The sequence below is a fragment of the Lissotriton vulgaris genome, chromosome 1_1 (genome assembly GCF_964263255.1).
Source record: "Lissotriton vulgaris chromosome 1_1, aLisVul1.2, whole genome shotgun sequence".
NCBI classification, from domain to species: domain Eukaryota; kingdom Metazoa; phylum Chordata; class Amphibia; order Caudata; family Salamandridae; genus Lissotriton; species Lissotriton vulgaris.
This window is the reverse complement of record NC_141685.1, coordinates 1,559,050,264-1,559,064,980: the sequence shown is the minus strand read 5'-3', so window position 1 is coordinate 1,559,064,980 and position 14,717 is coordinate 1,559,050,264. Positions and strand designations below refer to the sequence as shown.

The 14,717-nt window shown below is 43.4% G+C and overlaps 1 protein-coding gene across 3 annotated transcripts in view; it reads left to right on the top strand.

Moving 5' to 3' along the window:
- The window catches only part of NR1H4 (nuclear receptor subfamily 1 group H member 4), a 442,692-nt gene that overhangs the window by 118,369 nt on the left and 309,606 nt on the right, over window positions 1-14,717 (top strand). The window contains exon 1 of one of the 3 annotated variants that reach the window (XM_086918026.1): window positions 5,976-6,169. The exons of the other annotated variants lie outside the window; for them this stretch is intronic. Within the exon in view, the coding sequence (XP_086774152.1) occupies window positions 6,139-6,169 (31 nt within the window). The 5' untranslated portion in view covers window positions 5,976-6,138. Of the gene's footprint in view, window positions 1-5,975; window positions 6,170-14,717 lie in introns of those variants that run through there. 3 annotated transcript variants of the gene reach the window in all.

The following is a 14,717-nucleotide window of genomic DNA, read 5'->3' as shown; positions in this document are numbered from 1 at the left end:
TATAATTAGATTGCAGGAAGATAAGGGAGATTGCAAAGTGAAGGAGTCAAGAAATAGAAAAAACAAGAGAAAGAAGCATAACCATAAGAATATCAAACTGTGTAATCACATTGAAGAATGAAGAAAGTGAGAAGCACATCCTTAACTAGGCAAAACACATGCAAATAGCAAAAATGTAACGGAAACCAAAATAGATTATTTAAAAGTAGATGGAGATGCAGTATCCATGGATTCAGCACTGAAGGAGTAGAGAAAACTTTTAAGTTTCAGCGGATCTTCGTATGTAGTAGTCTTATTGTTGATAGTAACCCTAAAGAGACACGGGTGGAAGAGACCATATCTTGCACCAATAGATCGTAATTGAGGTCTCAATGCCAAAAATTCTCTTCGACGATATGCTGTTGATTTAGCGTAATCTTGATCAAAAAACAGAGCATTTGCAGACAAAGTGATTTTGTTCAAAGCTCTGGCGGCAGCCAAAACTTTTAAAAGGTCAGTATATTCAAGAAAATAAAGTATCATTCCTCTGGGTTTACTCATTGAAGTAGAAGATGCATGGTGCGGCAAAGAACCCAATCGATGAGCTCTCTGGATGTTTAGTGAGGTGCTTTCCGGAAGTTTCAGAAGCTTGGGCAAGAAGTACTTGAAGAAAGAGATTGGATCCGATCCCTCTGAATTTTCCACCAAGCCGTAAATGCGAAGATTGTTGCGAGGATTTCTATTTTCCAAGTTCTCAATTTGTTTGTGTAGGCTGGATACTTGGGAGCAAAGGGATTCAACCTTGGAAGCAGAGGAATTTAAGGAATCAACACTTTGTTCCAACGTTGTGACACGACTTTCCACATTTAACCATTTGTTAGAGAGTTCTTGGAGAGTAGAAGTAGTTTCCTGGAGAGTCGCAGTAGTTTCCTCAACAAAGGGGCGTAGGGCCCTAATTTCCTCAAGCAGCAGGTCCATGGTGACTGAAGAGACTGGTATAGGAGGAGAGGGCGGGTCTTTCTTTAGCCTTTTAGAGGAAACTTTATTGCCAAGAGTAGTCGGAGTACTTGTTGCCGAAGACGTCTTTTTTGGTGAGGCAGATTGTGGTGGGGAGGTATTTGAATCATCCATGGTCAAACACCGATAGTGTGAACTAGTGTGAAGCAAGAACTTACGCGCAGTGGCTTTAGTATGGGAAGTCTCCTTAAATTGTTTACCCATATGTAAGGGATTAAGAAGAGTAAAAAGCCAGCGCTGTATATGGATGATTAATCGTGAAGAAAAAGATGTTAAGAATGATATCAGGTCAACAATGATATTAGGTCATTCTCCTTATAAACAGTATGTCAAAAAGTAGGTAAAAGTCAGCATGACAGTGGTACCAACAGCGCTAAGAGTTATAGAGCGAAAACAAGTATTCAGAACCTCATTAGAAGCGCTGTGTATGCTTGGGTCAACATATTGGATGACAGTCAGATAGGAAATGCACAAACGATGGTTGGCAAGCAAAGCAGCAGAACTGTTCCTGTCAACGTGATGAAAGGTTCCTGAGGGAGAGCATAGAAAGCACACAGCACTAGTGAAGAAACACTAATGCAGCGCTAATGGTACAACACTCGGTATCAGTGAACATTTCCTCTCAGGTGAAGCAGTATAAAAGACAGTTCCAGGCACCCAAAGTAGAAGAAACGGAGTAGGAAGCTCTGACTGTGAATATGCCGAAAAACTGCAAATCAAAATGGCGGCTGGGAGTTGAATGAGCTGTAAAAACCCTTAAAAGTCGGAGAAAAGAGTCTTAAAGCACTTTAAAGGGGAGTCCAGCAGCATATCCTGACAGGCCATTGAGGCAGACTAAGAGACTGAGCAAACTGGGCAAGGGAGCATCATGAGCGCTGTTGTGTGAGGAAGCGCAAAGGGAGCCGTTCTGTAGCGTACAAAATGGCGGCCGGGCGAAATACGGAGCCGCGGCAGAAGAAAATCGGAAAACGGCAATGTACCTTTAGCGCAAAAGGTTGGCAGGTCGTTTCAAAGTGATCCCTGCGAGTTCTCAGGCGCAGTCCCCCAAGTTGGGCTCAGGTTATGAGGCAGAAGGGCATTGTCGGTCCGTCTCCGCTCCCGCTGTCTCCAGAGAGCTACAGACAAGCTGCCATTCACGTCGGGCGCAAGCCACGCCCCCCGACAGCTTTGGCTTCTTATACAAAAGTGTAGAACAGTGGAGGGGGTATTCTCATGAGATAGTAACAGAAACCAATTTAGCTAATCTCCAGTCAGAAGAATGGATCACTCACTATGTCCAGAATGAGCAGTAAGCATGTAGAGGTACTTTATAGTTCAAACTGGGGAGCAATGGAACACTAAACAATAGAGGAGGGAACCCAATGAGACATCTGTTGAACATTATTACAGTAGAGCTTGGAGATGGTAAGTACTGAGCTAGTGTGGTGGCAGTATTCTGTGGCAGAGGCAATCCTCACTGGATTGGATGGAACCATAGCACTAGTTCTAAGAACAGCAACACTTGGAACAATCTGGCGAGATTCACCAAGATGAAGTATTTCCCGGAACGCAGGGCCTCACTCAAACAGCGTCTCATTCGTCCCAGCAGGTGAAGTGCTCCTCCTTTCATGTCCAGTGTGATCACTGTAAATTGCAGTACTTCCTCTTGCAGCAACTAACAGAACTGGAGAAGGTTATATAGATAAAGGGCCTAATTTAGATCTTGGTATATGGGTTCCACTGTCATAACGGTGATGGATATCCCATCTGGCGAAATGTAAATCCCATTATATCCTATGGGATTTATATTTTGTTGGACCGGGTATCCGTTACCGTTGTGATGGAGTAAGCCGTCCGCCAAGATCTTAATCAGGCCCAAAGTTCTTGCTTGACTTGCAAAACACATAACAACTGTTTCATGGATCCTCTCACATTAACCCTTCCTTCTGTGACAATTCTGGTTCGACATCACCAGTGGGTAAAGTGGTGTTCTTGGGAGACAGGACAGACCACGTGCTAGAGGCTAGCTCCTTTAGTAAATATAACAGAAATTTCTCACCATGTGCCCGAGTCCCAGTTTTTACTTAATCCGGGGAAAATAATTTGTTCTTGTTTGTTTATCAGCACACTTTGTGGAACCTACTGCTTTTTTGGTGTAAAACACTTTTGGACACCGTTTTCTCAGAAATGCTGCAGGTACATTCATTCCTTTTCCCCTTTTTGCCATCCACTTGCATTTTCAGCATATAAAAAAATGGGCAAACATTCCAAAAGTCTGCGATAGGCATGTTTATTTTAGGCTTTGTGCCTCTCAAAAGTGCATGTATGCAACTTGTGCATTTCTATAGCAAGACATTATTTTGGATTGGTAGAATTCTTCTGTTAATCACTGATTTGTTCTGTTAATCAGTAGTTCTCAAGGTGCATCCTTCTAAAAGTTGGCTTTAATTTGAAATATTTAATAGTCTTGGCAAAATGTTCATTAAGCCTTTTGATGAACAAACTATAAACTGACTTTTCGAGCTCAGGCAGTGAAAACACTATTCCTGCAGTACTCGAAGCGCTAAATACTTATACAGCAGATTAGCTCAATCTGACAACTTCAGTCTTCATGAAACACCTTTGGTCAACATTCCAAATGAAAATAGCAGCCTTTACAATAGCTGTTAAGTGGATTCCGCCAAGGTCATCTTATTAGACGTTCCTCAATCTTCCCATACCATTCTTAAGGTTCCTCTCACTTCAGGAGACCATGGCACCTCCTACAATAGGACATTTGATCACATCTGCTCAATCTGGAGAGATTTACATTACCTTTTGGAAGGAAGAATTAGATTCAAGATCTGCTCTGATATCCAAAGCCATGATTTAAAGAAACCACCCTTTCAGGCGGCTGGCCTGCTCAGGCTGGCCTGCTCACCATCTCTTTTAACCCCATGCATGCTCATGACGGAGCCGCTCCGTCATAAGCCGCGGTTGCGCTGTGCTCATGACGGAGCGGTTCCGTCATGGCCCTGCCGCGGCGCCTGCGCGGCGTTGATTTCGCGCCTGCGCGGCGCATTCTATTGAGCGGGCGGGGCCATGACGGAACCGCTCCGTCATGAGCACAGCGCAACCGCGGCTCGTGACGGAGCGGCTCCGTCACGAGCATGCGAGCGCCGCTCGGCCCCCCCCCCTAGCGCTGCGGCGGAATTGCCGCCGCAGCGAAGGAGTTAAAGGAGCCATAGAGGAAACTCTCTGTACATGTAGAAACCGAAATTCAACATTTTAAATCTATACTACTATAATAAAGGAACAACTTTGAGGCTTTGAGGCGGGTAAACTCCGGAACCACAGCGCTAATCCACACACCCGATACACCGTTGTAATCGTCAGGGTGTGCAGATGGTTATAGGCTATATAAATAAAAATAAAAAAACGTTATTTAAAAAATGTACAGTAAAAAAAAAAAGTAGTCCCTCCGAAGTAGCACCGGCCGCGACGTTCGTGCTCACGTCAGGAGCGCGGGGAGGAGCGGCGTCCAGGAGCGCAACGAGGAGCGGCGGACATGGCGTGGGGGAGGAGCGGTGACGTGAGGAACAGCGGACAGGCCGGAGGAGCGGTGACCAGCGGCGGTGAGGTGAAAGCAGCGGACAGGCGGGAGGAGTGGTGACCAGCGGCGGTGAGGAGCGAGGAGCGGCGGAGCGGTAAACTGAGGATCGCGGGGGAGGAGCGGCGGCTGAGGTAAGGGGACCCACGGACAATGTCGGGGCAGGCGGGGGCCGGGGCAGGCGGGGCACGGGCCGGGCGGGAGCCCGGGCTTCTGGACAATGTCGGGGCGGGCGGGGGTCGGGGAAGTCTGATTGCTCCCGGACAATGTCGGGACGGGCTGCTAGTACTGTAATAAATTATTAAAAGGGGCAGTAACTAACCCAGTGAAACACTCGAGTCAGTTTACTCTTTTTCAGAAAGTTATTTGTACTAATGTGGACTCTCTTATCTTCTGTTGTTTTAAAAAAAGTTTTTGTCTAAGCACTACTACCTGTTATTGCTTGTTGTGTTCCAGTTAGCTTTATCTCTACGTAAAGTGCATTCATAACATCTCAGTGAATTTGTGGAATCAAAAACAAAAAAATATATTAAATCAAGTAATATCCACTCCCCTGATGACACATTTGCAGTTGTACCAGTGACTTTTGCAATGGGAAAAGAAAAAATGGTACTGCTGGCATGCAATTATGCTCTAGTCTTGATCAAACATTTGCACCAACCAGTTAATACAAAAGTAATTGCCCCTTTGTCAGCTATTGCATGTGCCAGCTTAAAAACTACCGAAAAATGTCCCAGAACCATTACAAAAGCTGACCAGCACCAGTGCAACCCTCCATCATAATGCATTAACAGATTTGTTCTCAGATTCCAGCCTCTCCTAAAATCACACGATAACTTCATCTTTGCCTTTGAACCTATTCAGTGCCCTATTAGTTTTTTGCTAGGATCACTCTATACAGATGATAGCACATACATGCAGAAGTACATACATACATAGGCGTTTAGCCACAATGATACTTGCCCTGTTGATATTTTACTGTATAATTGGGCACTGCCAAAGGATTTAGGTTAAAGTACAATAAAATTCTGTTTTAAAAAAATGCAGACATGCATCCATGTAGCCTTGGTATCATTTACAACTGCGAAATTCCACTCACCCGCCAGGAATTCTGCATTTGTGCCTGACATTTTGGCAAATACAACTCTAGTTTTAGGGAGTCGAGATCTGAGGGTTGGTACTCAGATGCTACTAACTGGTGGAAATAATGTTTATGGACTGAACCCAGATCAGTGCTACTACTAAAAGCATTGTTCTTCCGGAGACTGTTACACAGCTCTGTGTATAATGGACTTTACATTAAAAAGTCGAACGAGCTGGGGTCATTTCACACGCACATTAACAGCCCGCTGCAAGTATCCCCGAGTTAATGAGTAAACTCTATAAAATTCGGTCCCAGGCCGCACCTTGCAGCGGCTCTCAAACAAAGCTGCCTTTGCAAGAGAGCAGCATGAAGGCTCAACCGCGACGCAGGCCTTCTGTTGACAAATGCCACTGGGAACGGAAGGACAGATTTCTGTCCAATATTTGACATACAGGAAGCCAGGACACCCCGCGGTTACCTGCCAGCCACAATGGAAGTATTTAGAAAGGGGCACGCAAAAGGTAACGACTTTGAAAATGTGTTTAACGCTTGTTGGTTTAATTGTGTTTACGTTTCACGACAGTTCGACATCGCCACACTTCCGTGTCCTGTCCTGTTGCTGACATGTGCGTTCTTTACTGTGATAGACTCTGATAAAAAGCATAATAATTTAAAAATAGCATTGCCTATCGTTAGAATGTAGGCCCACGTTTACTAACACTTTCGTCCTTTTTGTGTAAAGTATTAGAAAGGTGCCTCAATGCACGCAAAGAAGCGATATGCACTATTTTGCCCCAAGGGGCATACCATGTGAGACACATGTGTGTTCCCATATAACCTCCCATCAGTTTCGACGCAAATCCCCACCTACTATCATTGGCAGAAAAAAAACTGTGTACAAAATATCAGGACTCCGCAAAACAGTTGTAACTGTGGATCTAGTTTCAAAACTTTCCAAATGTTTCCTACTTTGCGAGTGTGCTTCACAGTAAAGCACATCTACAAAAAGGGAAAAGTATCTACGCATAGTTTTTGTACCAGAAGGGTAGCCTTTCTGTACAAACACATGCTCGATGGAAATAACACCCACTTCTACTATTGAGAAAGCTTGAGGGCTTTGGGGGCCGGATCTCCTAAAGTGCACCATCAAATGGAGAGAGGAAACAATAGTGTCCTTCATAAAAAAATATTTCTGCAGACATTGCATAAAACAGCAACGCATTTCCTAGAAATCTTATGTAAAAAAAAGTTGATTTTTTTTATTTTTTTGTAATTTTTTTTATTTCAAGTGAATTTTATTGAGAAAGAGTTTTATATACAAGGCACAGTATACAGGAGTACAGTATAGGTCGCCCGAGGGGGGAAAAAGCATGACAACATTATATGCCGGTTGGGTTACATACGGCCTTTTGTGAGAGCATGCGTGCTACATTCGTGTACTCGGTGGATTCCTCAATTAAGCAATGTTAGATAGATCATCGCATTTGGAAACAAAAATAACGTTGCACTCTTGAGAGTATGTTAAAAGAATAAAAAAGTGATTCTAGAAAACTGAGGTGCAGGGAATGTTTCTGGGCCAGTGCCCTGGTGAAGTATCATGCAGCAGGCATCCTCAAATAGGATCAGAATCGCGCCACTGATTTTTGTTTTAAAATGTGTCCTATTGCACCATCAGTATGTGGTGCCAGTGATGACTGCATTTCGCAACAAAATGTCGTCCTTATCCCTATCAGCTATCCCCTATTAGTATTTAGGGAAGTCGTTTTAAAGATCATTTTTTACACAATGTAAAATGCATCGCTATAATCGGCTATTTTTCTATTGGAAATTACCTTTTTCAAGGGCCGCTTTAAAACCCACTGCTAGGTTCATAAAACCGTTTTAGCTGATAGGGCGAATGATTACATTTTTATGGGAAATTCAGTTATTACTGTGAGAATATGCATTATATAACAAATATATTCTATAAAAAACATAAAGCCTCAATAACTTAGACTGTATAAAGACCATGCAAAAATACCTACTGACAATTGACCTGTTAAAGATTCCTCATGTACCGCCAATCTAACTTTATACCTACTACGGGAATGGGTTAGATTGCTATCCTAAATCCCATTCTAGCATGTTTTGGACTCAAGCGTGTGACAGTGGAACTAGGTGCATATTGATATATTTGTATTTCATTATATTTTTGTATGGTCTATGTTTTGCAGTATACATTTTTGAGTCTTCATTTTTGTCGTTTATATTTTTCTGTTAAGTATTTTGACGTGATTATTTGATATAAAACAAACCAAGTTGCATTTTGGCTTCTTCGGAGCATTTTGTTATTATTACCCACACACATTAGGGACATCACTATGCTCTTTCTGGATGGTCCATCAGTATGATTGGTCAGAGCAGACCCAAGCGTCTATCCCTGTAGTGGTGGTGGTGGTGGTGGAACGCCTGCCTGATCATTGAGGGATCTCCCCTTGCCTCGTGGGGATCTCTGTGATGTGACGTTTAACCATCGGTGATGTAGAGATGCTCTTGCCACAGCGGAATGGCAAGTGGCTGCCATGTTGATATGGCCTGCCCAGAATTCTCTTTTGGGGTTTGGTTTCTGAACAGCAGAAGAAGAATATCCCTGACATGCTGACAGTTTTCATCCTACATAGCAGAGACATTTCTCGCTTTTTCTGCCCAGGACTGCCATGCATCGCACAGCCGTCCTGGGGTGGATAAATCAGTGGTCGCCCCCCACCCTAAAGAAGAGAGGATATTGATCAATGTGACTCAGCAGCCCTGTGGTAGCTGGGCTATAGATTCAAGGCTTTTCGACAGTCTGACCAGATGGGTGTCAAGGAGTGGGGGCTCCTTGTCCTAAATGACTAGTATGCCAGTGACTCCACTTGACTAATTCAAGCAACATTCTGATAGGTTAATAAGGTACTGTTCTCTTAGGAATCTGAATTATGCGGGGTGGTGTGATAGCAGTGGGGTTGTGATTTGTAATAGAGGGAATGTGGATGGTGAAGCCAGTGCCATGGGAAATGGCTCATGGCGGGTTATGGGGCGGGATTCCATGCATTGTTACTCATTTACTGCATCACGTGGTGCCATACATCATTTGAGGGCTGCTGTTTAGTGTACAGTAATTTTATGAAAAGAAAGTGAAATACTTGCTCTCTCAAGATGAAAGGAATGCGGCCAACGATCTGAGATCCAGGCCTCCAAGAGACTGCTCCCATATCTTTCTCACTTCAGACACCGGTGGGAGATTGTCTTCACGATGACTGAAAGTAGGTTTATGATACCTGTGTGGTTGGGAGCCAGCCTTTGCAGGTAATGTGATCCTCACTCCTGTAGGCGTTGTTCATGGTGCAGATTTTAAATTGAATCATTAGTCCGGTCGTAATGTTATTTAGTGTGAGCTTGAGTAGTATGTTTGAGTCATTTCGGACACTTGCTACTACTTGTTGTTGACTTTTTGGTAGGGATGCTGTAGTTCGCAAGCTGACCTTTAATAGAGTGCTCGTAATGTTAACTCAGTGGTTACGTTTTAGGAACGATGGCCCTTTTTACAGCATAGACAGCCTGAAACTGTCACCCAGGAATATTTGGTCTGAGACAATGGTTATATCCAAGTTCTTTGAGTTCTGCTTCAGGCTGTCCCTGTGGTTGTTGGCCGAAAGTCTGTCTCTGCATTGTCTTTCTGCTGTAGCCTTAGACATAACAAATGTAGCGGATCTAGTGATTTTGAGCTATTTGAAATGTATTTCTTACGTTTTGTAGCTTGTTTATTGATGGAAAATACACATATCCAATGGTTATTTTGTACCAGTTGCTGCTGATGAACTTCACCAGCACTTATGTTTGGGGATGGCCCTCCCCTGTGGGGTGGTCCTGATAGTTAATATGTTTTAAGTACCTGGCCTGTCAGGCAAGAATGAATGAATGACAGGTACTTGTAGAAGAAGAGACCATCCTTGGGCTGTGCTGGTGACTATCACAATTTCCTGAGACATTGAACTAGACTAACGACCAACAGAGTGACTTAGAGGCTCGGAACAGTCAGGTTTTAGGTTTTTTAAAAAGATATTTCATATTCAGTTGAACATATAGTGCTAGGGAGGAAGAACCATGCCTTGGAGCCTAGTACTGCAAGAGATTTTCCCCCATGAGATTTCAATAAAAAAGGGCGCTTTCAGAAGGTTAGCAGAAGATGGTCTTTGTTAGTAATGGGGTTTCTGGTTGGCTAGGGTATGCACCTAAGCCAGGCAGAAACCATCACTCTAGTCAGGGCAAGGAAGTTACACGCTGAAGATAACCCCCGCTCACCCCCTTGGAAGCTTGGCAGAGCAGTCAGGCTTATCCCAGTGGCAATGTGTTAAGCATTTGCGCAACACACTCACACAGCAGCGACACACTAGGCACACCCCAAAAGAAACCCCATACAAGGATAAACAAAAAAATAGCCTTTTTATTATCCATAAAAACATATTATGAACACAATCACATATTTTACCATGCCACTAGGCACTTGTGATGACTTTACAGGGATTAAATAAATTGCAGGGCCAATCGAACCAGAATCTACTGGTAAGATTGCACTTAACACCAAGCATTAGGCAAAACATAATTAGCAGTGCACCATAGTAAACACTTGCAGCATGCAGTTTTATGAACACATCCCCTCACTGTACAGGCGGGTGCAGCCCTTCCAATGTAATACCTAAAACCTAATCACATCAGGGCATAACGCCTATAACTTGCCATAGGGCCTCATTACCTTATGAGGCAGTAATTCTCCACTCAGAGTAGAGCACAGAAGTCTCCGCTCTCCCCTTAGGGAAATGCGGTAATGTACGCGGTCCACCGTCCTGGGCTCGACCCGCAACGCCCTTTTCAAAATCAAGGGCTCAGGCACCACTGTACAAGGGACCGATAGGTAATTTATGTATGCAAAACAGGTGTAGACCAATCTTCTCAAGTTTATAATATAGAACACCTTTACTTTAGCTCTGATCAGCCGGGATAAAGTGCCCAGGTTCATAAAACCACCAGCCACAGGTCAGAAAAAATACAGAAGGAAGGCAAAAAGTTCAACAGTCTTAGAGTCCATTTGGGCATATAGTGGCAAAATCAGTCATTAAGGTATTTAAGAGGATCCTTTTATAAATAGGTAGCCAGTGCAATTTGTTAAGCACAGCTGATGCAGAACTCTGCTTAGGAAGTTATAAAACCAGTCTAGCTGCTGCATTCTCTACCATCTGATGTTTATGTATGAGACATTTAGTGCAGCCATCATGGAGACTATTACAGTAGTCCAGTCTGGAGTAATGAGTGCAAAATCTACTGTTTTGGCAGCCAAAGGTAGAAAGTGGAGAAAAAACATTGAAGAATAATGAGATTAAAACATATGGCTGCCACTCCTGAGAATAGGGGAGGAAAGATAAATCGGTATCAAATTTGAGTCCAATGTTTTTTGCAACCTTTACAGTGTCTGGGTGGGGGGAGGGACAGAGTTTGGGCACAAATTCCTGCGGGAAAAAGAGCTAAATTTGCCAAAGAGCAGAACTTCCATCTTATCGGAATTACATTTAAGATGATTAATTTGCATCCACAAATTGTCAGCAAAGTAATTCTGGACATTGGTTTCTGAGGCAAATTAGTTTTTATCTAAGGACAAAATGTATTGAGTGTCATCTGCATTCAATGTGGTGGCCATCCCATATGAGGCAAATAGTGAGATGAGAGGGACCATATCAATGTTATAAGGGCAGAGTTCAAGGAAGAGCCCTGAGGCACAACCATTGTAACTGCTCCTTCAGATGACAACAATTGTCCAAGAGACACTGTTTACCTTCTTTTGGTTAAGAAGTATTTTATCCAGACTAAAGCTTTATGACAAATTCAATATTCTGAATTTGCTGCAATAGAATGCCATGGGAAAATGGTATCAAATGCAGCGAAAAGATCTAATAAAATCAGCCAAGGGCATTTAGATTTTATCCAAGATTTCAAGAAGTGCTGACTCTGTTAAATGATTGGTCTTATAGCCAGATTGTCGAGTATGGAGTAAATCGGAATTCTCATGAAAGGTCATAAGTTGTTGAATGATTTTTTTATCCAGGATTTTGCTAAGTATAGGGAGAAAAGAAATAGTCCTTACGTTGGACAGGGTAGTCGGATATGCTAGGGGTTTCTTTTGCATGGGCTTAACGATTGCTAGTTTCCACTTTGAGGGGGCTACTACTTCTGTTAGAGAGGTACTTAATATCTGATTAAAGATGTCGATAGCTGCATGCAAAATGGATGGCGGACAGGGATCAAGTGGAGACCCAGATTTGCATGTCAATATAACTTGACGAGAGTGTGCAAAAGAAACCTCTTGGAATTCAGTTAGGCCTGCTTTTCTGTTAGTGCTACCAATATCTATGTGTGTGTTCTTTGATAGGTGAGTGCTCAGAGATGAGGTGAAGCCATGTTGGATGGTTGATATCTTATCTTCAATAAAAGTAGAGATAAGGTCATAAAGAGCCTGGGAGGGAGGAATGTCCCTGGCAAGTTCTTTGGGTTGGGGAAACGTTTTGACAATATGAAAAATGGCTTTTGAATCATACCTGTCCTCTTCGATATCGAATTTTAAAGTGTAAAAAGATATTTTAGATTCCTTCATTGATTTATGATATGTTTTTGGGAATCCATAAATTGATTCAAATCACCTTCGTTTTTGGCTAGGTGGCATCTGCGGTCTAGCAATTTACAGTACACGATTGAGCCCCCAGTAGGCTGTGATGGGTTGACTTTCAGGCAAAAACCAAGATCAAAGGAACTACATTGCAGTGAGTCTATTGTGGCTAGTTTGGTTATTCCACCCCACGGCCTCCCTCTCTGTCACGTCTAATGATCGTGTACCCTGGAGGAAGGGCAGTCACAATATCAGGATTGGCCCAAGGCGTTAGCCAGGTTTCAGTAATGAATAGGACATTGATTTGGTTATCAGTGATTAAGTAGTTTACTTCGTGTGCATGTTTGCTTAAGGAACGAACATTAATTAGGCCTCCCTGCCAAGAGCAGGAGGTAGGGTTGAGTTTAGGTGGACTTGCAGATGAAACTCCAAACTCATTCCTGGACCCATAACAGACAGCTGGGCCTGCTAAACATTCTGGGTCCTAGATATGGCAATTCGTTTTTGGGTTGGGCCTTAGACTCTTTCAAAAATCAGAGGTTAAAGCCTCAGCTGTATTGGAACTACATAGTGGCTGGTGCTGACCGCAGATCGGACGCATATGGGTGAACCTTTGCCTGTACCTGAGCCTGCATCAGCTATCATGTGACCCACATCCCCCTCACTCTTCGGAGTCAAAGTAAAGCAGGCCTGGCCAGTCGCTGTACCTCTGCACTGCCAGCAAACACCCCAAGTCCACCATGCTCTCAAGCAGAAAGCAAGTTCTTCTAGTGGCTGTTTTCAGGAATGGAAGGCAGTGTTTCTCTATGTGTCTGGACACAGCACAGAGGTGGCTGAGTTAGTAACAGTCAGGTAGGGCTGGGGTAAAGCCATTAATATATTAGTTCTTTCTGGATAAAAAGGAAGGGCAAACACGTGGGGGCGATGGATAGATGGACAGAGATCAAAATAACATTATAAGGGTCGACAAAGAAGTAAGCCGCGTCTCCTTGGCTGAAGTCGTCAGTGGTCTTTGTAGAGAAATTTCAGGCAGCAGCATTTTCTTTTTCTTCCCCAAATTAAGCAATATGGCTATGTTATGTTATGTTGTGATTTGTAAAGCGCACAACTCGCCCTGGGACATCTCGGTGCTAACTAGACGAATAGGATTCTAAGAGAGGAGCACGGGGGATAAAAGTGATTTAAAACAAAAAGGTTTTCAGTTGTTTTCTAAAAATACCATGACTGGGGATTTCTCGTAGAGTTTGGGGGAGCTGGTTCCAATATTTTGGAGCAAGAAATGAAAAAGCTCTTTCACCCGTCTCGGTAAGGCGAATACGGGGGACTTGGAGAAGACCCCAGAAGCTGGATCTAAGTGTCCTTGAAGGGCAGTATTTGAGTAATTTTCTTTGCAGGTAGAGGGGGCCTCTGTTGTTCAAGGCATTAAAGGTTAGACAGCAGATTTTGAAGACCGATCTTTTTTCACCGATAGCAAGTGTAATTCTCTAAGCAACGGAGTAGAAGGGGTACCCGCCGGGCGGTTCAGAATCATTCTAGCCGCTGTATTTTTCACTACTTGCAGTTTGGCCAGACATGATTGTCCTGCTTCTGCCAGCAGCCCGTTGTCATAGTCCAGGCGGCTGGTTGCCTGCACTAGTGTCTTTCTGTGCAGGATAGGAATAAATGCTGTAATAGCATGCGCTGGATTTGGCCGCAATTTGGTCCTTCATAGATGGCTGTCAGTCGATTTTTATGCCCAAATTGTTCACTGACAAACTGGGGGGGGGGAGCTGGACCAAGCTGAGTAGGCCATCATTCATTTGTCCAGAAGTCAGAATCTTCATCCTTCAACATGATCTCTGTTTTTTCTGGATTTAGTTGAAGGCAGATTCCAGTCATCCAGTCAGAGATCGCCTTCATACCAGTGGAGAAACTGATTTTTTTCTAGCTCTAGGTTTTTCCTGATGGTAAACATTAGCTGCAAGTCATCTGCATATGAGATGATCTCGAAGCCCAACTGCTCCACTACCCTTGCCAGAGGAGCCATGTATATATTAAAAAGGGTAGGGCTCAGACATGAGCCATGTGGGACACCTTTCTCCAGAGACATGTAGTCCGGAAAGACGCAGAAGATGCTTTTAGGATTAATTTATTAATATAAATAGTAAAACGGCCCACAGGCATACAGAAGAGGACCGGGTGACAGCTGATAAGCTGGTAATGCCTCGTAATGATCCCAACATTCCATGACGTCTCATTAGTACTTCAACAAGGTTCTAAGATGACATAACGACAATTAAGATATGTGATAGGTTGGGAGAGAAAGTATGCAAATAACCAACAAGAGTACAATAAAGGAAATAGAAGAAATAACATGTGTGTATGTACGAATGATAATGTACAACATCTCCCTG